Genomic DNA, 21690 nt, shown 5'->3' with positions numbered 1-21690 from the left:
GTATCCTCGCGCCTGTCCGCGCGCCCCTGAGCAGGCCGCGGAGCGGCGCGCCGCTTGAGGGCCCCCGGCCCCACCACCCGAGCCAAGGCCCCGCCGCTGCGCTCCCTGGGAAATGTAGTCCGCATGGCGCCCAGCGGGAAGGCGGTGCCTTGCGGCGGAGGCCGGGAGCACGTGGGCTGGGGATCCGCCGAGCCCGGGCAGCCTCAGGCCTATTGCGGCCAAGTTCGACCCGCGAGAGGTGCTGCGGGGCAGCTCCCTAAGAGGACGTGAGTCTAGGGGCCGGTGGGATAGAGCTGAGAAGCCAGGCTGGAGGTTAAGGTGTGTGTTTGGGAGGGGACTGGGTGAGGGGACACAGGTTAATCTGGTGCTCCGCTGGCGGCAAGACTTCGGTCCCAGGAAGGGTACTGTCTTGAGAAGAACGCGTCCGCACCACTCTGAGGAGGAAGGGGGCTTGGCGTGCTTCAGGAATAAAAAAGGATGGCTCTCAGGGCCACCCGGTGAGCAACCGGGGAACTACTTACCATGGATAGTGCTTGGAGAATTTCATTAGGTTCTCGGAAGCAACTTGTCTTTATCAGTAATTAAAGTAGCTTATATTTAAGTGCAAGGAACAGCACATTACATACCTTAAGTCCAATTCTCGCAGCAACTCTGTGGTGGCTATTTTCATTCACTATTTTCAGATGAGGAAGCCGAATTTGGAGAAAGTTGAGCTTGTCTTTTCGGTGGACACACAGCGAAGGTAGCAGAGATCAGCCACAGATCTGGTTGGCCCAAGTCCCCAGCAGTCTCTACCCCAAGTGGAAAAAATAAAAAATCAAAAAGGAAAGGACCTCTGTTCTTGTGTTCAGTGGAGGAAGCTGGCATTGGCTATAGCCACTGAGGTGGATGAAGGCTTCCCTGAGAAGGAGAAACTTGATCTTAGCTTGAAGAGCAACAGCAAGAGACTGGCCAGGAGGGGGCTTGATTAGCTGGTAAGCAGAGTCCAGTGGGAATCTAGTCATTCAACAAATCTTTATCAAGAAAATGTTTGAAGTACAGTTCGTTAGCTGTGTTTACTTTAAGGGGGCTGTCTGTGAGGGTGAGGAAGGGGGAGGGGATGAGGAAGGCGATGAGCTTGGAAAGACAAATTGAGACATTATCCTAAGTGCGATGTGAAACCATGATGAGGTTGCAAGTGGGCATTGATGATTGAATTTACATTTTAGAAAAATGTGTCTATAGTATTGTTAGGGGAAACACTGACTGAAACTACCCACTCTGGCCAGGCACCATAGTAACTATCTGCATGAGTTATTTTACCACACAAGGCCTTGGTAAGGAACGCGAAACTAACAAGCTGCCAACACCAACCAGAAAAATTCGAAAAGGTCAAAAGGAGACCCCACAGATCCTACCACCTCCCTGAATCCTTCTCGCTGCCATCCATCTGGCTGAGTAATGTGTGTGCCACCAGGAAGGACCTTGAGTCAAAGTGACTGGCCAAAGACAACCCAGAAAGTTAATCCCATCATCGTAAAACTGAGACTGCCAGCCCTGAGGCAGAGCAGTTCTCCTGGGTTCCCTTGCTCTACTGCTCTCCGCCCAGGTGCCCCTTCCCAATAAAGTCTCTTGCTTTGTAAGCACGTGTGTCTCCTAGGACCATTCGTTTCCTAGTGTTAGACAAGATCCCTATTTTGGGCCCTGAGAGGGGGGATCCCCCTTCCTGCCACAGTATAAAACATTGAAGGAGGAAAGGGGGATTTGGAAGGAGGAAATGGGAAGCCACAATAAAGTACTGATTCCAGATCTGTGCATAGGGGTGTGAAATGTCTTGCCCCTGATACTAAAATATCATTTTGGAAGGTGGAGGAATGGAAGGAGGGTTAAGACCACAAATTCTGTGTTCAAAAATCTGTCCACCTCTTTCTAAAAAAAATGAGGGGGCTTCCCTGGTAGTCCAGTGGCTAAGAATCCACCTCCAATGCAGGGGACACAGGTTTGATCCCTGATCTGGAAGACCTCACATGCCATGGAGCAACTGCTAAGCGTGTGCACCACAGCTGCTGAGCCCGAGTTCTAGAGTCCACACGCTGCAACACTGAAAGCTGTGCGTGTAGAACCCATGCTCTGCAACAGGAGAAATCACCGCAATGAAAAGCTCAAGCACTGCAACAAAGAGTAGCCCCTCCTTGCTGCATCTAGAGAAAAGTCTTCCCAAAGGCAACAGAGACCCAGCACAGCCAAAAATAAATAAGATTTTTAAATAATTAAAATTGTTTTTTTAAAAAAGAATAGAACATGTAGGGGCCAGAACCTGTGACAACCCGGGTTGTTGTTGTTGTTTAGTCACTGAGTCATACCAGACTCTTTTGCAACCCCATGGGCTGTAGCCCACCTGCTCCCCTGTCCGTAGGATTTCTCAGGCAAGAATACTAGAGTGGGCAGCCATTTCCTTCTCCAGGGGATCTTCCCGACTCAGGGATTGAACCTGGGTCTCCTGCTTTGCAGGCAGATTCTTTGCCACCTGAACCATACCACTGAGTCACTGGGAAGTCCCGACAACCCTGGGAGGGGTTCCCAAATTCAGGAGAGCATTCCAGAGCCCAGGAGAGGAGGAGAAAGAGCTTCTGTTGGTCACCTGGAACCACTAGCAATCCGTGTCCATGACAGATTAACCAGTTTGAAGTTTTTCAGCCTTCTAAAACAGTGTGAATTTTGGTCTGCAAAACCAAATGAGGGCCTTGCCTGTAGTTAAGAATTCTCAGGGGAGGTTTCTTCCCGTCTACTTAGCACTAAGGTTAATTGCACTATGGATGTTTATTTTCTTTGTAGTCCCCTGGTTTGAGGGAAAGAGGGAAAGGAGGTGAAGGTTTATTTCTAGTTCACCTCTAGGTGTGGGCATAGTCCTTTGGGGTTCTGGCCTTATTGAGAATGTTCCAGGTAGACTCCTTCTGCCCCCATAAGCTCTTTGCAAGGGAGCCCTTGCAAACCAATGCCCAGGTTCCCCAGGTAAAGAAAATGCCCTCAAGGTGAATACCAGCTACTGAACTTTACCTATATAGTTTCCTGTATTTGTTTATTTTGGCCTGAATATTTCTTCTGTGTATGCCAGCTCACAGATGCATTAATTTTTAAAAGTATGTTTTGTCTAAGTATTTTTAGTTGTTTTCAGCAAGAACCTTAGCCTGAGTCCCTAGGCCACCTTGTGGCCAGAGAACCCAATGGACAGTTTCAGTCCTTATGTGACTTGATTTTTCTGCCGCATCTGGCCCCTTCGACTGCTCCTTCCCTTTGTTCGGCTTTGTTTTTTCCCACCACTCTGGTCACACCCTTTTGGTCTCCTTCACAGCCTTGTCCCTTCTCCTCTCCGTTTCTAAACGGCTGGGTCTCCAAGCCTTAGCCTCTGCTGCTCACCACCTCCTTGTCTTTGATTTATGACTCTTAGATCTCTCTGGCCCAGACTGTCCTGACCCTCGGACCCAGCCGCTGCCAGCCTCCTTGCCTTCTGAAACTGTCACAGGCACGTCAAGTTGAACAGGTACAAAATCAAACATGACTTCCCCCACACCTTGTCTCCATCATGGGCTAAAAATACTACATCCCCTAAATTTCTTACTGGTCGCCCAAGCCAGACTCCTGAAAACTCTCCCTTCTCTCAGGTCCTCACAATCAGTTCATCACCAAGGCTGATGGATTGTACGTCCTGTTTTGCTGTCCTTCCGCACTGTTCTGCCTTAGGTCAAGGTGCCAGCATTTGTTTTTGTTGTCTGATCAGCCCTAACTGCAGCAGCTCTAACTGGTGTCCCCTGCCTTGCCCCTTCCAGTCCAAACTAGACACAGTGGCCAGTCATCTGTCTGAAACATGTCTCTAGACAATCCCACCTAAAACCCTCAGCGGCTCTACTCAGCACAAACTCTGGGCTCCTTGGTATAGTACTCAAGGACTGTTATGATCTCTCTAGACTTGTGTCTTGATGAGGACTCTTCCCGAATTCTACATGAAATCTCTGGCTCTTCAGGCTGTTTCATGCTTCCTGCCTTTGTTCGTGCAACTGCCTCTACTGAGAAGGCTGTGTGTCAGGCTGGGGCCAGTCAGGAGAAACCACGCAGTAAGCATACAGAAACAGTTTAATATAAAAATTTTGTATTTTATATCCCTCATTTTGAAGGAATGAGGGACTGGCCAGTAAGAAGAGAAGATAACTCTGAAAGATATAGTAGTAGCTGAGTCCTAGGACTGAAATAGCCCAAGGAAGAGACCCTCACCCACCCCAACCCCCCCAACTCCTGCCCATGGCTGAACCCCAGACCTTGTTGGAGAGGGCATGGATGGTGAAAAGGGGGGTTTAGAGCTGAGAGGCAACGAAGGCAAATATTTCATTTTTCAAGGCCCAGTTCAAGAGCCACCTACTTCACAAAGACTTTGCTGGCTCTTCCCTGTCCATCTAGGTAGAAATGATTCCTCTTCCTTTGTGAGTATAGAATCCTCCCCAACCCTGACATATATCACTGTACCCTAATCATACTTCTGTTGGGGGACTTATGATGGTTGATTGTGTTTTCTGTTCATTTGTTTACCCCCATCTATGGTTGCCAGGAAAAAAAGTTGCACCCACTTCAATAGCAGATAAACAGCATTTTAAAAATATATTTATTTGTGTATTTGGCTGTGCCGGGTCTTGGTTGCAGCACACAGGATCTTCAGTCTTCCAGCATGGGGGCATCTTTAGTTGCAGCATTCAAACTCTTTATTACAGCATGCGAAATCTAGTGCCCTGACTAGGGATTGAACCTTGGCCCTCTGCAATGGGAGTGTGGATTCTTAGCCACTGGACCACCAGGGAAATACCTAAACAACACTTTTTTGTATAAGTGTGTCCTAATTATTGCATGAGACATACTTATTTAAAAAAAAAAAAAAGTATTGCTTATCTGAAATTCCAGTTTAACTGGATGTCCTATTTTTATTTGCCACACTGGTCAGCCCTTCCCTCAACTCCGCCTCCAACAGTGGTCTCCCTGATGGCAGAACATGTTTCTAGCTGATCTTGGAGTCCCCATAACTGGCCCAAGGCTCTACTGTTAGTGCTTAATTAATGTTAAAAGGTCAGAGAGCTAAGAATGACTGGAGGGAGTTAAGACTGGAGACAGAGACCATTTAGAAGGATGAACAATAAACCATTCCACAAATTAGGAAGTCTCCACAGAATAGCATTGGGAAGAGGGAAAGGAGGATGGACTTGCAAGATCTAAGGATCTGAGAACTAATGGAAAAGGGAAGTGGCAAAGCTCAGGGGGTCTAGGCTGTTGCTCAAGTTTCTGGCTTGTATCCCTGGATGGAGATTGGTGCCATTCACCTGGGAGGGAACCCTGGAGGAGGCTTGGAGGCTGGAGGGCAAGGGAACTCACTGACATGGGGCTTAGAGCACGAGGAGAATGGTGGAGAGGGCATCTGAAGGAATGAACAGAAGACATCCAGGACAGATACGTTCAGTTCGAGGTTTCTGAGGCTGTGCAGACAAAGAATTGGAAATACAGGCTGAGCTTAGGAGAAAGATTAAACTGGAAATACAATGAGAGCATGATCAGCATGGAGGTGGTGACTGAAGTCATGGAAGTTGGTCATATTGCTCAGGGAGAGTAAAATGGGGAGAGAAGGCCTGTATCAGAGCCCTGATGTTCTTAAGGGGCTGAGAGAGGAAAAGGAATCCCAAAAGAGGGGTGGGAGAAAATCCAGGAGAGTATGGAATGGAGAGTCAAGAGTAGACAGGTGTTCCAAGAAAGTGACAAAATTGGGTGCCTCCGAGAATCCAAAGGAGTAAAGGCTGAGAAGCAGCCTTTGGGTTTAGCAATGATGCCACTAGGGACCACAGCAAGAGCTCTTTTAGTGAAGGAGGAGCGGTGTAAGCAGATTATATGTTGATATTTATATATTTCTAATCATAGTGTCTGTGTGTGTGTGTGTGTGTGTGCTGGGATATATTCAAGCAAGTTTAAATGCGGAGGGAAAGAAGACATTCAATAGAAAAAGGCTGATGAATAGGGAGGCTTGTAAATAATGGAGACAGAGAGCCCTGTGATATGGGGGCCTGAGCACAGATAGAGGAATTAATCTAGCTACAGGAGGACATTAATAATAGTATCTGGAACAGGGCAGGATACCTCGAGGGCCATGGACTCCTACGGAATCTCTGAATGAGCTTCAGAAAGTCTGTGGGCTCCCTCAAATTCTTCACCAGATTTCCACATCAGTGGTTTTTTCAGCATTGAAGTGGGAGGCGGGGTAGGGAGGATCCTTGGCTTTCATCAGTGTCTGTAAGGGCACTCCAGCTCCAAAACAGGCAAAGCACCACCCCTGTGAACAAGAGACATGATCTCACAGGGCACAAATTCTAGATCTTTTCTCTGATTTCTCAGATTTCTACCCTACCTTCCTTTTCAAAGCAGGTAGCCAGTCCACATGCACTCAGGCACAGGGCTCTCTAGCCAGGGGAAATGTGGCAATCCCTGGCAATTCCCACCACTGACTGGGGCAGGTCCACGGATTTCCCCAAACCTTGATTCCTGGTTGAAACTAATCTAAAGGGATGTTTGGGTACCCCCTGAAGTGGGAAAAACTGTCAAGTCAAAGCCATCTGTAGGGCTTCCCTGGTGACTCAGTGGTAAAGAATCTGCCTGCCAACGCAGGAGACAAGGGTTTGATCCCTGATCTGGGAAGATCTCACATGCCGCAGAGCAACTAAGCCCGTGCACCCCAACTGTTGAGCCCACATGCCTCACCTGCTGAAGCCTGAGCATCAAGAGCCCTGCTCCGAAAAAAGAGAAGCTACCGTGATGAGAAACTTGCACACAGCAACTTGAGAGTAGTTCCTGCTCTCTGCTGCTGCTGCTGCTGCTGCTAAGTCACTTCAGTCATGTCCGACTCTGCGTGACCCCATAGACGGAAGCCCACCAGGCTCCCCCATCCTGGGATTCTCCAGGCAAGAACACTGGAGTGGGTTGCCATTTCCTGCTCTCTACAACTAGACAAAAGCCCGCACAGCAGCCAAGACCCAGCACAGTCATAAACAAATAAAATCATATTTTTTTAAAAGTCATCTGTAGTTTTCTGTCTTGCAAGAGGTGATGACTTGAAACCCCTTAGGAGGAGATCATGCCTTGCTTCTAGGAAGATCATTCAAATGGGCAGTGTCATTTTGCAAATATGAAAGAGATGACAGTCAAAAATGGAGATTCTAGAGCCATCTGTGTGGAGGCCATGTGCCAGGTGACCTCTGCTAAATTGTAGGCAGAGAGGTGGAGCTCTGCAACTTGTTCCCTTTGGGAAAAACGCTTCATTTATTTTATTATTTTTGAAGAGGGATTTGGTTCATAGGGGCTTCCCAGGGGGCGCTAGTGGTAAAGAACCCGCCTGCTAATGCAAGAGATGTAAGAAATGCTGGTTCGATCCCTGGGTCGGGAAGATCCCCTGCAGAAGGAAGTGGCAACCCACTCCAGTATTCATAGTCCCATGGACAAAGGAGCCTGGCAGGCGACAATCTGTGGGGTCACAGAGAGTTGGACACGACTGAAGCGACTTAGCACAACACAATTGGTTCATTGTGAGCTGCAAACTGAGACTAGTTCTTGTGGGAATGTGTTCCTGTTGGAGAAGTTGTGGCTTGATCCACAGTTTTGTCCAGTGCTGGGCAGTCTCTCCAGGGCCCAGAATTCAGCCTTGAGTTGGCGATGGGGCGGGGGGACCCTGCTCTCCCAAAGACTGACAGTTTTGCGAGTGTTGAGAGCCAGCGCCTTTGGCTCAGGTTTTGACCTGGCTGTCGCTTTATGGGACTTGCCAGACATGGCTTCGACCCATCTCCTATAAGTGGCTCTGAGAGCAGAGATGTCCACTGAGGGCCGGGGCCTGGCCCACAAACCCTCTGCCGGGCCTCAAGTCTTTTCATCAGGGGCTCCTTGGTCCCAGTGACCCTGAAATTGACAGGACCTTCTTCTTCACCCCCAGAGAAGGGAATGGCAACCCCCTCCAGAGTTCTTGCCTAAAGAATTCCATGGACAGAGGAGCCTGGCGGGCTACAGTCCACGGGGTTGCAGAGTCAGACACAGTTGAGCGACTAACACTTCCACTTCTTCCTCTTCACTCCCAGCCAGGACCAGGGCACAGCCTTCGTGAGATGTCTCCAAGCTGCCATTTTGTTTGGTTGGAGGTGGGGGTTGGGGACTGAAGATCCTGAATCAGTTTGGAAGCAGGGAAAGGGGCCAAGAGGGTGTTTGAGGGCAGCATGAGAGCACCAAAGTTTCCGGGGCACCTAGAACTGAGGCAGTGAAAAGAGAAGAATGGAAACACGACTCCTTTCCCCTCTTTGACTCGGAATGCATACAGCCTTCAAAGAGCCCTTGCCAGCTCCTCACTCTAGCCTGGGAGAAGGGGGCATCTGTGCCAAAGCAGGCAGGCAGTTGGGCAGGAATTTTAGTTAATGGTGTCAAATGCCTGAGGGGTCCCAGCCTCAATCTGCCTTGCTCTTATAGAGTCTCGTGCACCCCTGGCTGCAGGTACTGCCTCTGTGCTAACAGCTGCCCAATCAATCTCCAGTATAGACCTGCCTCCTCAGCTGCAGACCAGCACCCCGACTGCCTCCTGACCGCCCCTCGCATGTCCCATGGCTCCACAGACCCATCGTGCATCCAAATACGTGTCTTGATCTTAATTTCAAAGAAAAAAAACAGGACAAATTCATAGGGCCCAGGAAACACGGTTTCACAGGACATACATGGAAGCTCAGAGGCATTGTGCTGACTTTTGTGTTATGACTTGGGGACAGTGTGGAGGGACAGGGTCAGCATTTAACCTCTTCTTCTTTCCTTCTAGATGAGGGTGTGTACCTCTCAGCTTCTGGTCCTTTTTCATACTGTTTGCCAAATTGAATTTAAATAATTACTTATGTAAATTATTTATTTATTGTCTATCTCTCCCGGGTTAGCTTAATAGCAGAGATCATGGGGTCACTTCTGTAGCCCTGCTGTGTGCACAGCATCTGACATAAAATAGGTACTTCATAAATATTTGTTGAATGAATGAATGAATATCCTTGTTCATTACCCAAGATGCAGGTCCCTCTAGATACCCTCAGTCTTTTCCTGCTTTCTTATCTCCATGATGCTCTGTGCTTCATCCCCCTCAAACCAGCCTCCCACTGCACCCTCTTCCACACTCTCAGCCTTTTCAGCTGCTCTCTTGACGTGGGCTGCTTCACAGAATGTGGGTAGTGAGCTCCCCGTGCTGGGCTATTTGCAAGCACAGACAGTATATGCACCTCTCAGGGTGTCCTGAAGGGTAGGACTCTGATCAGTGACAGTGGGGTGGTGCAATCTTTACCATCAAACAAGCCCCCAGCATGCCTGAGGTCTCAAGGCAATGGCTTTCCCCACCAGTAACCCCAGGTTCCTTGGAGAAGGAAATGGCAACCCACTCCAGTGTTCTTGCCTGGAGAATCCCAAGGACGGGGGAGCCTGGTGGGCTTCCGTCTGTGGGGTCACACAGAGTCGGACACGACTGAAGTGACTCAGCAGCAGCAGCAGCAGCAACCCCAGGTTCCAACTGCTGGGGACCGTGCAGGGGGTTGTGAATTGGCCTGCTGCGACTAGCGAGCACATCTTTGCCACCTCCTCTGCCTGTGTTCCATGCCCCTCAGGTCCCAGAGCTGCTGGGTGAGGGCAAGCAGTTCCAGGCCAGGCCTATGATTGCTGAGTGAGCCCGAAGTTGTGAGCAGGATGGTCAGGGTGGGATCGTCATCCAACTGCTTCTACCCATCCCCCATCCAGCCACCATAGCCCAGGAAAGGATCTGACAAACCACAGAAGTAAATAAATAACTTAGAAGTAATAAATAGGGGTCCAGCTCCCACCAGAGAGTCCAAGGCCCGCTCCAGCACAGGCACTTCGGCAACGAATTACAACATGTCTCCAAATCTGTCCCCCCTGGCCCGGGCAGTGACAGAGTCTGTGAGCACTGGGTCCTCGGCTCTCCACAGCTGAGGTCTCTGGTGTCTGTGGGGTTGAGGCCGGCAGGGTAAGAGTGCTGGGGCCGCCGGTCAGTCGTGCCTCCATCTCCGCAGGGCTGAGGTCCGTCACTCACACGGCCGAAGCCTCCCTCTCCGACCGAGCCCCCAGTGATCCCAGGCAGTTAGATCCACGGGTCAGGGTCTGTCCGCACGCCCTCGGAGCGAGCCCTCAGCCCAGACAGCCGCAGGCAGTGGCCGAGAGGCGGTCCACGGTCCTCCAGGTGCTGTTGACGTCCATGAACGAGACGGCCTCGTAGCTCGTGGGTCGGCAGCAGGGCTGGCTGACGGGCCGCGAGCCCGGGGGCGGCCGCAGGGCCCCGGCGCGCAGCAGGTTGGCCAGGCTGAGGTCGTGCGGGGAGCGCGCGCGGCGGCAGGAGCCGCTGCAGAAGCGGAAACGCACCAGCTCGTCGGAGCGGTGGCCCAGGCCGAGCGCGCGCACCGGCACCAGCTGCGCGCGCAGGCGGCAGCCCCGCGGCCCCGCGGCCCGCGCGCGGCCTCCCCGGCTCTCTCGGCCGGCCCGGCCCCCCGCCCGCGCCGCGCGGGCCCCGCGAGGGGCTGCGGGCGAGGGCGAGGGCACCGGCGGCGGGGGCGCGGGCCGGGCCGGCGGGGGCGCCGGGCGCCGGGCTCTTCCGCCGCACAGACGGGCCGCGCGGCCCCCTGGAACGAGACGCTGTTACGCTCCGGTCCCCCGCCAGCCCGCCCCGCCACGCGCCCTCGCCCTCTCGCCCTCTCACCTACCGGGCAGGGGCCCCGCGGGGGACGCCGGGGCGGGCGTAGGGCCTTCGCGGGGGACCGGGCTGCGGGGCGCGGGGCCCAGGGAGGCCTCACCCTCGGCGACGCTGCTCAGCAGGGCCAGAGCGGCCAGCGTGGGCCATAGGGCAGGCTGCTGGAGGAGACGATGGGGAGCCTCAGGGGGGAAGAGGAGGGTCTGGACGGGGCTGGGGCCCGACAGAAGGGTTGGAGGATAATGGGCCAGCAGCCCCAGGGAGCAGGGAGAAGGCATCCCTGGAGGGCACTGACCTCGCTCCTTCCTCCTGGCCCCTCCCTGACCGTTTCCCTACCCACTTGTGATACCTGCTCCCCGGGAGCCATGCTCTCCCTCCCAGGTCAAGCCACCTTTCCTCAATGCCCGGTAGAAGTCTCTGGGAGAACCACTCACCTGCCGCCGAGGCCCGGCCCGGAGGGGCAGCACAGAAGGGCCTCCACGTCCAGGCTCCATCTCTGTCAACACCACGAGCTCCCATCAGCTGTAGCCGACCTGTTCCCCCACCCTCCTCTTGAGGCAGCTTGGAACATGGAGAGATGAGTTATCCTCAGAGCAGGTCATCCCTCCACTTCAGCTTCTCCAGGTGAGGGACAAGGGGCTTGGGCAGCGGGGCTCAACCCAAGAGGAGAAGTGGCTGCATCGAGAACCTAACTATGTGGTGGTGCTTTGCACCTGTTTCCTTTCAGACCTCATAACTCCATGAAGTAAATGGTATATATCATCCCCATTTTCCAGACCAGCAAACAAGGCTCAGAGAGAAGCTCAGCAATTGTCTAAAGTCACAACGGTAGACCCACAAGCTGTGCGGGGAAGGGAACTTCCTACTCTGTGCTGCAGGGCAGGAAGCCGTGGCCTGGAGATGAATTAGGGTGCTTACGGGTTGCCCTGAGTTATTGGATGATAGTGAGGTCCAGGCTTCAGCCTGTGCTGCCCACCCAAGTGCTGCTGCACCTTGATCCTCTGTGATCTCTGTCTGGATGCAGAGCCGCCTGACCACGGATGTCTTATCTTCTGACCACAGACATCCTTCAAAAGCCAGCAGGTGGTAGAGGCTGAGGAGCCCTCTAGGAACAGGGGGTCTGGGCCATGGCTCTCTATGGCCACCAGGGGGCAGCATCTGTCAAGCCTGTGGACTCAAAGTCGGGTGGGCTTTCCCCCTACCCTCAGCCAGATTCAGGCCCCAGCAACTCCAAGGAGTTGCCTCCTACACCAGCCTGGTCTCTGAGAGCTGAGCCACCCTGAGAGCTGGTCCAGGACTGTCAGCCTGCAAACTCCCTCTGGATCTGGCAGCCTGGCCCTGCTTCTAGAAGTTTCCCCCATGAACCATCCTTCCTGAACCCAGTCGGCCTTTCAGAGCCCCACCAATTTTTATGAGCCCGCACTGGCTGGCACTCCCAAACATCTCTCTGGAGCCCTGGAGCCTTCATGAGCCCTCACTAGCCGGCCTGCTCTTGGGTCCCAGCTGTCACCTCCAACCTCACCCCCAGCGCACAGAATGTCGATGTAGCTGTGGGCCAGGTCTCCCTGGTGAGGCCCTCCAGTGCCCGGTGTGCTCACCTAGCAGAATTTCGGCCTGAGGAGCCAGGGTAGTGACTTGTCCTCACTGATGGGAGGAAAGCCTAGCAAGGTAGGGTTAAAGGCCCCTGCAGTAGGGGGAGCCCAGGAGCAGGTCTCTTGTGGGCAGCTCAGGCCCTCCGACTCCCTCACTGCCATCTGGGGCCACCTGGTCCTCCAGCCCTTGCCTGGCCAACCCATCTACCAGCCCGATACTCACCACGGGGGTTCTGTGTCCTGTTCTTCTAGGCACCTTTCCTGGAACCAGAGCTGGGCTTTCCCCTGCAGCCCAGGTTCATGCCCAGGGCTGTGCGCCTGGCAGCGCCTCTCTTAGCCAAAAGCGAGGTCTTGGCAGCCAGTCTGAGCCCTGTAGCGGCAGCAGGAGCCTCACATTACGGTGCGGGCTGGCAGGGCTAGGCAGGGCTAGCATAGTCCGACAAGCAACTAGAGGGACTGAGGGGGGCTGGGAGGGGCGGAGAGCTGCACAGCGGGCCCAGGAGAGGGAGAATGTGAGAAAGGAGTGGAAAGGGACAACCCTGGCCGCTCCCCCCTAGCCCCTGGGCTGGGACGAGGGGTGGGCAAACAGGTCGGCTTACCGCTAGTGCAGGGCTCTGGGTCCGGGACAGAGCGAGGGCTGGGACCCGAGGGACCTGCTGCTGGCGGAGCCCGAGGGCCGTGTCTGGGGGCCGAGCCCAACTCCATCCCTCAGCAGCCTCCTGCCCGCCGCCGTCCGGTGTCAAATTCCAGCCCTGGCGTCACCGGATCCTGGGGTGGGGCCCGAGCACTCCCCCACCCCGCCCTACCTTTCAGGGCTCACCTGGCCGCTCCACCCTCTGGAATCCAGTCCCCCTCGCTCCACTAAGGTCCCCCGAGGTAGGTGGGGAGGAGAAACTGGGGCGGGCCCCCAGGTCGGTGCAGAGGCACAGACACTGGGTGTTCAGTTTGGAGACACTTGGAGTAGGGAGTTGGGAGGCCGGGCAGAGGGCGGGAGAGGGAGGGGATGGGCCGGTCCCTGCCTTGGGCCACTGGCGTTTGGGCTCCAGTTGTCCTGGCTGGCCGCTCTGTGCTAGCTGCTCACTCTGATCCACCACTAGTTTTTTCTCTCAACAGACTCATCGCACTCCTTAAGTTCTCAAGGCATCGAGCCAGGGCTTTAAAGGTCCGACCCGGCTCTAGCCGCCCCAGCCCCTCCGCTAGAGCCACCGCTTCCCCTCTGCTGCCACCTGGGGCTTGGAGTACAGACACACCTGCAAACACCACTGCTCAGCCTGGCACAGCGAGGGCAGCGTGGTAGGAGTGAGTGCCAGGGGCTGAAGAAGCGGAGGGTCCCGGAGGAGGAAGATTTGCACCGAGGGTTGAGGTAGGAGCTGGAGGGTCGTATTTAAGATGCTTAATTATAGCAGTTTGGCTGGTGGGATCGAGGTTGGGTGAGTACCATGGGTAGAATTAAAGAAAGGCCAGATGCTGTGTGTCCTCATAGGCAGTCTGGACTTTATTCTGGGGACCACCGAACTTGTTTCAGGCAGGAGAATGGTGTGATCAAACGTGCATTTCTGTGGCTAACTCTGGCTGCAGTGAGGATGGTTTGGAGGTATGTCAGGAGGCTTCTGGGGGAGAGAGGAATCGGAAGCTGAATTGTGGGGAGAGTGTGGGGCTTCAGGGGCTCTTTCAGGACTGCACCTTTTTGAATACTCAGTTGGTGCCAGACTGGATGGGGTGGGGCGATGGGACAGTCTGCCTTTGGTCTGGCTGACCAGGTGGAGGGGATTCATTCTGGCTGGGGCTCCTGGAACAGAGGCAGGCTGTGGACAGGAGTTTGTGAGTTCAGTGTCGATCGTGCCGAGCTGTAGGGACCCGTGGATTATCCTAGTGGAAATGTTCAGGAAGTGACTGAATTTGTAGCCTGGAGAAAGTGAAGAGAGCTGGGCTGGAGAGAGCAATTAGGGAACTGTTGACCAACCGACCTTTGGAAGCCGTGGGTGGGGATGAAAGCCCTCAGGGGACACGTGTGGACCAGCTGTACTCTGGCTGTGTCAGAACCATCTGTGGATCTTTTAAAACCACCCAAATCTGAGCCCACCCCCAGACCCAAATCAGACTGGGCATGTGCAGTTTTCCGCACCTGCACAGGTGATTCTGGTGTGTGCAGGCGGAGAACCACGACGACTCTGGGGAAAGCAGTTCATGTGCAGCGGTGGGGACTAGAAGCCTGACTGTCCCCAGGTGCATCAGGACCCCTGTGGGCCAGGCAGCCAGCAGCTCTGCTCTCCCCTGGCCAGCTGCCCAGTTGTACGGGGGCTTCTTCCCCAGGGCTTTATCAGCCACGGCTGCAGCTTGCTGGCATGCAGCCTATGCCCTGTACAACTGCAGGGGGCGCCATTTATGTAGCACACAGTACGCATTGGAGTTTGCATCAGAGTGGCCTTATCTCCAGCAGAATGGAAGGAAGTTTCTGGGTCTCCCTATCCCTCAGTCAGGGCTTCGCTTTCTCCTCCGCTGAGGAGGTTTCTGTCTGAGGACAAAGTGCCACAGTATAGGGGCATGTGGGAGTCCAGAAGGGGATGGCATTCAGATTGGGATGTCAAGTGAGAGGTGAGGGGCCAGCCAGCCCCACCTGCTGCCACGTGGCAGCTCTGGCAGGAATCACTCACACCCAGGCCTGTGGGCTCAGGGGCAGGCGTGTGCTGGCCTTTCCCGGGCTGGCCTGCCATGCGAGGGAAGGGACAAAGCAGATTCCAGGTTCTGGGGGGTACAGCTGGGATGTCCTTTCCACTGCTTGCCGGGGGGTCCTGGAACTGGGCTTTGCCTTCCTGTTCTGTGCAGGAAGAGGGTGCTGAGAGAAGACCGTGTGCTAAGGGGGCGGGTAGGGCTGCGAGGAGTGGGTGAGGCCTGTGGGCTGCTCTGTGTTGGGTACTTGGCAGTGCCACTTTCTCGTGCTCGCAGGAGTCTCTGTCCCTATAGAGCTCGGGCTGTGATGACCCAGCGGTGCTGTCCTAAGTGCTGTGGCCTTCAGTCCCTTGCCCTCTAGCTCCTTTAGGGGGGCACCAGGGTAGATTCCAGGGCACGTCCTGATGCCCCTGGTTTGCCTCTCAAGGCAAAGGGGGTACAGGACTGCTGTGAGACAGGGGAGGCTCCAGAAGGCCCCTAGGTGACCACGCAGGTCCTGCAGCTAGGAGAGGTGGAAAGAAGGCTGGAGAGATGGCCCTTGGGTTTAGGGTGGCTGCTGAAGCCCTGGGTTCCTGTTTCTTCCGGGAAGGTCAGAGAAAGCGAGAGGAGGCAGGCTCAGGGAAGAGCTTTATTGCTTCCGTGATGGCTGCTCGGCAGGGCAGCCGCAGGCGGGTGAAGTCCTGGTGCCTTACTCCCTCTGGTCCAGGCTAAAGGCAGAACCTGAGGGCCTGGCAGTCTCGTTGCTGAAACCCAGAAGGGTTGCCGGGTAGGCTGCTCCAGGCCTGCAGCAGGGGTTGGTTGCAGCTGGGGTGAGGGTCGTGGCCATTTCCATCAGGCTGGGCCAGGCCATGCCTCCGGAACTCTGAAGTTCTTTCCGCTTAAGCCCAGGGGCATCTTGTTGGCTTAAAGGATGGCTCCAGGTTTTCCCTGTGGGGCAACTGGGGGCTGCTGAGTGGGACTATCCTCTCTGCTCCCCAAGAAAGGCCAAATACTGTCATAAGCTGGAGGGGGCTGGCCTGAGATCCTGCCCACCTCCCCTCGGCCCCGGAGCAGGGTACAGGCTAGTCCTGGCACTCCCACACTACCGGGAGCCCGCTGGGACCATTGCCTGAGGGGCCCTTTAGTGGGTCTCTTTCTGCATGGCCAGTGGACTAAACGTGACATCTCCAACCTGATTAAAAAATAAATTATCCCTACCCTCCCCCCACCCGAAATTCACAAAGTGATAATACACCGAACACTGATTGGAGAAATGATTCTGGCAGCAGCTTTGCTGCCTAGCGTCTGCCTCCTGCATGCTGGGCCCGCTGGGCACAACCAGTGGCCTCCTGGCCTTCTGGCTTCAAGGACCCAGGCCGAGGTGAAGGCCGAGCGCTGGGCTCTGAGGCTGGCCCCTGAGCAGACGCAGCTCTGGCTGCCCTGCCAAGGCCTCGCCACCCCTGGGGCCACTTGGCACGGTCTTTCTCCCGGTCTGAGGGCTCCCGCGCCTCTCAGGCAGAGCCAGGCTGAGGCCAGTGAAGTGGGCGGGCGGTGGTGGCTGGACCTCTGCGGCCGTGTGCCGGGTGCACCTCAGATGCCACTGGTTAGGTCAGTGATGACGCGTGCTTTCACCAGCTTCCGCAGAAACTCTTTCTCTCGCTGAATGTTGTGCGTCCAGGACTGAAAGGGGAGATGGAGTGGCAGTCAGTTGCACAGCCCAAGTGGCTGCAGGGATGGAGCCCTGCTCGAATGCTGCAGGCTCCCGGGGCTCCAGGCCCTCTTCTGAGACCACCACCCTCCGCCACTCCAGAAGTGCTGCGGCTCACCCTCCTCCTTTCCCAGGACCTGGAGAAAATAACCTTCTAACCCCCTTTCCCTTGTTCAGGAAGACTGTGCCTCTTAACTTCTTCCAAGCCTTAGAGATGGAGGCTTTCCAACCGTGTTCCCATTCCTTCAACCCCTCCTTGCCCGGCAGCTTCTCCGGGCCCTTAGGCCCTAGGCACCCCAAGGTCAAGCGATGTGAGTCATTAGGTCTGGCCCAAGCCTGGGGGGTGGGCCCTGCTGGAAAGGGAACCACGTGGGGTGGCTTAGTCATTCTCTGACCTGACGCAATCCACTTTCCAGGCCTAGGGGCGGCTGATGAAATCCTGCCTCTCAGATTAGAGGAGCCGGAGGAGGGGGGTGGGGGCAGAGGCTCATTTTATTGTTACTGTGGAAATTGGAGGGAAGATGCTACCTTCCAGGGCTTTCCTGGGGAAGACTGCACCCAGGCTCATGTTCTTTCCTTTCCCCAGTGCCCGGAAGCTGTGATGACTAAGTCTCTCAAAGAATGAAACAGGATTGAATGAATAAAGGCATGATGAAAGCCAATAGCTTTATCACAGTCTGGACACAGCTGACTGCTCCGCTGCATCCGACGGCATGAGGCTCACCCTAGGATGTTCACAGCCGCTGTTTACCGGCATGAAGAACTTACAGCTCTTGTCTGGTCCTTGTCTGATCCAAGCAACCTCCTCCAACCTGCCATATCTTTTCAGTTTGAAACTTGGGCAAAATCTCCTATATTCCTCTTCTCTGAACACGGACTTCAACCTCCTGTGCTAACCACGAACCTGGCTGCCCCTAAGGACAGTGTCCCCTAGACCTGCTTTTTCTCCCCTCACATTCACACTCCATGGTGCCTGGAGGTGGCAGTCTGCCTCATTTGTTGCTGCATCTACACAACTGTCCCTGTGGCCTCCCTCGAACCTCTGGCTCCTTTGGCTCCTGGCATTATTCTCAACTGTTGGCAAACTGCCCCTCCTTGGGGCAGACCCCTGGGTCATTCACCCTCATTCCTTGAAGATCTGTATTTTTTAATTTACTTATTTAATTTATTTGACTGCACCAGGTCTTAATTTTTTGGATCTTTGTTTCGGCATGCGAGATATTTAATTGCAGCATGTGGGATCTCGTTCCCTCACCGGGGATGGAACCTGGGCTCCCTGCATTGGGAGCACTGAGTCTTAGCACTGGACCACCAGGAAAGTCCCTCTCTTGAAGATCCAAATGTCTGGCTCACCCCATCAGTCTTTGAAGGCAGGGGCTGTTTGGCTTAGAGTAGGTGCTCTACATATATGTGTTGAAGGAAATTAGATTTTCCAGGTAAGAAAATGCAGGCATGGAGGAATGGCAGGGCCGGGATCCAAGCAAGCATAGAGACCTGCACAGCTCTTTACTGATCCCACGCCTGCACTGCTCCCCAAGAAGTAACCAGCCTGATGGATCCATTTCAAGAATATCTACTGGGAGTCTCTGAGGGTTGAAAGGTCAGCAGAGGCCTGGATATCTGATGATATTCAGGAATTATTGTTGGGACTTCCCTGGTGGTCTCGTGGCTAAGACTCTGCGCTCCCAAAGCAGGAACTAGGTCCCACGTGCCACAACTGAGAGTTCACATGCAGCATCTAAGACCCAGCACAACCAACCAACCAAACCAATACTACAAGGCAACAGGATTTTTTTAAAAGGCATTATTGTTAAAATTCCAGGTGTGGTAATGGTGTAATATGTAAAAAGGTCATCCTTATCTTTTAGAGAAATTTGCTGAAATGTTCATGACTGGAAAGATGTGATGCCTGAGATCTGTGTCCCAATAACCAGCAGGGAGGGGAGGCTTGAGAGGAAGAGCAGATTGAACAACACTGGCGTGTGTTGGTAACTGGGGGCGGGAGGTGACACTACATGGGAGTTCATTAGTCTCTTCTCTACTGTGAATATGTTTGACAAGTTCTTAATAAAAGAGCAAACAGAAAAGCCTGCCAGGGTGCCTCTCTCTTGGGCCAGGCAGTGCCTTTTCCTGGTGACCTTCTCTCAACCCCTGCCCGGCGCACACAGCACAGGGGCTCACAGCGCTGCACTCCATGTGACCTGCACTGTCCCCGGGCTGCGGCAGGACCCCGGGACCCTCACCAGGACCCCTGACTCAGGATGCAGAAGAGCTGTCCTTCTCCCCACTCCCATCTTTATCTCTGTGCCCTGACCGCCGCACTTCCTCCTCTGACGTCTCCCTGAGACATCTCATCCATGCCTCCCTTGTGCTCCCTGCTTGCAAACCTACATTTCCAGCCCAGATTTCCCTGCTGTGCGAGCCTACTTCACCCTCTGGGTACTGCTCAGTCCCTTTCCTCTTCTCTCCTCCGGGCTTCCCCAGAGAGCACTTGGTGGGAGCCACACTCACTGTTCAGCCGCTGCACTCCGGCTCCGAAGTCCCTGCTCCTTTGAAACTGTGCTCACCACAGCCCTGGGGACCCCCTAACTGGTACCTCCAATGGCCGCGTCTCAGCACCTCTCCTAGGACTTCCGTGCCACACCGGCGCCATGCGCTGGTGATTGTAGGCACGCCCTCCTTGGGTCTCCAGGATCCTGCATCTTCTGACCCTTCTCTGCTCTCTCTCCTCCCTTATGAATGCCTCTGACATCTCTCAGCATCCCCTTGCCTCACTGTCTTCACATCTCACACGCTCCCACTGGGCCTGGAAAATGGGCTGAGAAGCAGTGGTGGGGCCAGGGTGCTGAATGGTTCCCTTGCCCACTGAAGACACCCCGAGGGACAGCAGGGATGCTACACCCAGGCACCAGCATTTCAGGGACTCCTCTAGGATGCTGAGAGGCAATAGTAAGAAGTAGGTGTAAAACATTAGCATTAATAATAATGGCAAACATGTGCGGGCACTCACTACGGGCAGGCCTTCTTCACACATTAGCTCACTGGCCCTTTCCCAAACCTCTCATTACCCCACGTATTGATAAGGAAAGGAAGCTATACAGACAGGCTGTGAACCCAGGCCTTCTGATTTCTTCGCCAGCATTGCTCAGCACTCCACATGGAGGTGGTGCAGCAGATGCCGCGAGTCTCGGAGCCAGATGGTTCTACAGGATGACAAAGGGGGTGGGGGTAAGACAACTGAGAGACACAGCAGGTGGACGAGGGAACAGCCTCCACCAGCGCTTCAGGGAAGGTGTGTCCTTCGACCTCATTCCGCATGGAGGCCCCCTCCAGGCCTTACTGATCTAAAATCCTAACCAGTTCTTGCCTCTGTCTTCCTGTCATCACTGAACAGCTCCGGTGAACTTTTGTCTCTTGCCTGGACTGCTGAGACAGCATCCCAACTAGCTTCTGTTCCTGCCTGACCTCTCTGTCAGGCTGGAGCCACAGTGACCCTACTACACGCACATCTACAGCTGAAGACTGGTCCACGGCTCCCTCCTGCCTTCAGAGAGAAGTCCACTCTCCTTCCTATGGCAGAGAAAGCCCTTCCTGATCCAGCTACTGCCTCTCACTCTCTCCCTAAAGCCGTTACGTAAAGTTTACATAAAAGGAATATCTAAGAGACCCGGCATAGGAGTAAACAGAGGCCAGGAGGCAGGTAAAAGCAGTGAGAGCAATTTGGGGCGGGTGCTGGTAGGGGACAAGGCAGCAAGAAGGTAGGTGAAGAGGGGCAGGGATGGAGAGACGGGGTCTCTCCACAGGGTCCTGGTGAACAGGAGGCAGGGCTGGAGCCGCTGCTGAGACAGGCTGGGGGCTCTCCTGGACCCAGCAGGAGCTCACTACTCCTGAACCCCATTGCAGTAAATAGGAGGCCAGCTGAAAGGTTGTTTCCCAAGAGATTCTCAAGTCTCTCTTTCATCCTTGAAATAACTCGCAGTCACTCAAGGCCGCCTGAATGAACCCCCAAAGCCTAAAACAATATAGATGGGCACAGAGCCCTGGATGGGGGTGTGAATCTCCTGGGGAATGTGCGGAGTGAGAAGAAGGTTGTTTAGGATGGAGCCCTAGTTCATGCTGACTCTTAGGGGTGGACTGAAACCCAGGACATGGAAGAGGAAAATGAGAGAGTGGTGAGGGGACAGGAGGGGCACTGAGATGCCTGACTCAGAGTCGGAGCAGGAGAGCATTTCACAGGAAGCACCAGTCAACACAGAAGGCATTGCCAAGCAATCAGGGAAGACAAGATTGACACGTGTCCTTCGGGACAGCCTTGAGTCACTGGTGACCTTGGTGGGAGGCCTGTTAGGTGAAGGGGGAAGCCGGGCTGCGAGGGGCGAAGGGCTGAGTGGGAATGACAGGGGCAGAGCCTGCCCGGCAACAGCAGTCTTTCTCCATTCTCTGCATGGAGGAGGAGCGGGAGGGAGCTTTGGGGAGCGTAAGACCTGAACAGTTCAGTGGGTTGGAGACGGCCTGTAAGAGACCGATGAGCAGGAACAAGGGCTGCTGAGCTGTGAGTCTGCATGGACAAGAGGTTTCCTCTAACAACCCTCACCACCCAGAGGCAGGAGCAGAGAAGCTGCTCAAAGCACAAGCCGCAGATGCCCAGGGTCCAGGCAGGGAGCAGCGGAAGGCGAGGGGAAGAAGCAAGGGGTGTTTGGGTTTTCCACAGGGGCTCTTGCTGTGAAGGGAGAGGGGCCAGGAGAGGCTGGCTGACTGGGAGAACTTAACATACTCATCACTGGGAAGCAACTCTGGCTGCTAAAGAGCTTTGGTGCCTGGCCACAGGGAAGGGTGGAGGAGGCACTGGGGGCATCCTGAGACTGAGAGGCAATGTCTGCAGGTGGTTTGAGGGGGCGAGGCAGTTCTCTGGGGGGAAAGAAGAATTGAAGTAGGGAGGATGGCCCTGAGCTTGCACCCAGATGGGCACGTGATGA

At 54.5% G+C, this 21690-nt stretch overlaps 2 protein-coding genes and 1 long non-coding RNA gene across 12 annotated transcripts in view; 1 reads left to right on the top strand and 2 right to left on the bottom strand.

Moving 5' to 3' along the window:
- The first annotated feature begins 110 nt into the window (after positions 1 to 110).
- LOC129540733 (uncharacterized) lies at positions 111 to 21112 on the top strand. 6 transcript variants are annotated; one of them, XR_008682706.2, is made up of 7 exons: positions 112 to 266; positions 684 to 974; positions 3428 to 3520; positions 11147 to 11389; positions 11493 to 13233; positions 13471 to 13720; positions 17301 to 21112. It is a non-coding gene; the product is annotated as an uncharacterized LOC129540733 (long non-coding RNA). The 6 variants fall into 6 exon arrangements; XR_008682709.2 differs by lacking the exon at positions 684 to 974 and having other exon boundaries at positions 114 to 266; positions 11493 to 11593; positions 13073 to 13233; XR_008682707.2 differs by lacking the exon at positions 684 to 974 and having other exon boundaries at positions 114 to 266; positions 11493 to 11593; positions 13070 to 13233.
- Positions 9600 to 12718, bottom strand: ARTN (artemin). 3 transcript variants are annotated; one of them, XM_088835222.1, is made up of 4 exons: positions 12581 to 12718; positions 11200 to 11261; positions 10779 to 10926; positions 9600 to 10697 (listed from the first exon to the last, which is right to left on the bottom strand). In XM_088835222.1, exons 2-4 carry the CDS (start codon positions 11257 to 11259, stop codon positions 10210 to 10212), a joined length of 696 nt encoding a protein of 231 aa, XP_088691348.1. In that variant the 5' UTR covers positions 11260 to 11261; positions 12581 to 12718; the 3' UTR covers positions 9600 to 10209. The 3 variants fall into 3 exon arrangements, with proteins under 3 accessions (XP_088691348.1, XP_088691349.1, XP_088691350.1); XM_088835223.1 differs by having other exon boundaries at positions 10779 to 10923; XM_088835224.1 differs by lacking the exon at positions 12581 to 12718 and having other exon boundaries at positions 10779 to 10923; positions 11200 to 11384.
- Positions 14952 to 21690, bottom strand: part of ST3GAL3 (ST3 beta-galactoside alpha-2,3-sialyltransferase 3) — a 215402-nt gene continuing 208663 nt past the window's right edge. Inside the window, exon 12 of one of the 3 annotated variants that reach the window (XM_088835219.1) lies at positions 14952 to 16686. In XM_088835219.1, the coding sequence (XP_088691345.1) occupies positions 16597 to 16686 (90 nt within the window). In that variant the 3' untranslated portion in view covers positions 14952 to 16596. The remainder of the gene's footprint in view (positions 16687 to 21690) is intronic. The other 2 variants (XM_088835221.1, XM_088835220.1) reach the window with 2 other exon arrangements.

The sequence above is a fragment of the Moschus berezovskii genome, chromosome 4 (genome assembly GCF_049115385.1).
Source record: "Moschus berezovskii isolate FMDL1 chromosome 4, NW_MosBer_1.0, whole genome shotgun sequence".
In the NCBI taxonomy this organism is placed as follows: Eukaryota; Metazoa; Chordata; class Mammalia; order Artiodactyla; family Moschidae; genus Moschus; species Moschus berezovskii.
This window is presented reverse-complemented; position numbering and strand designations above follow the sequence as displayed.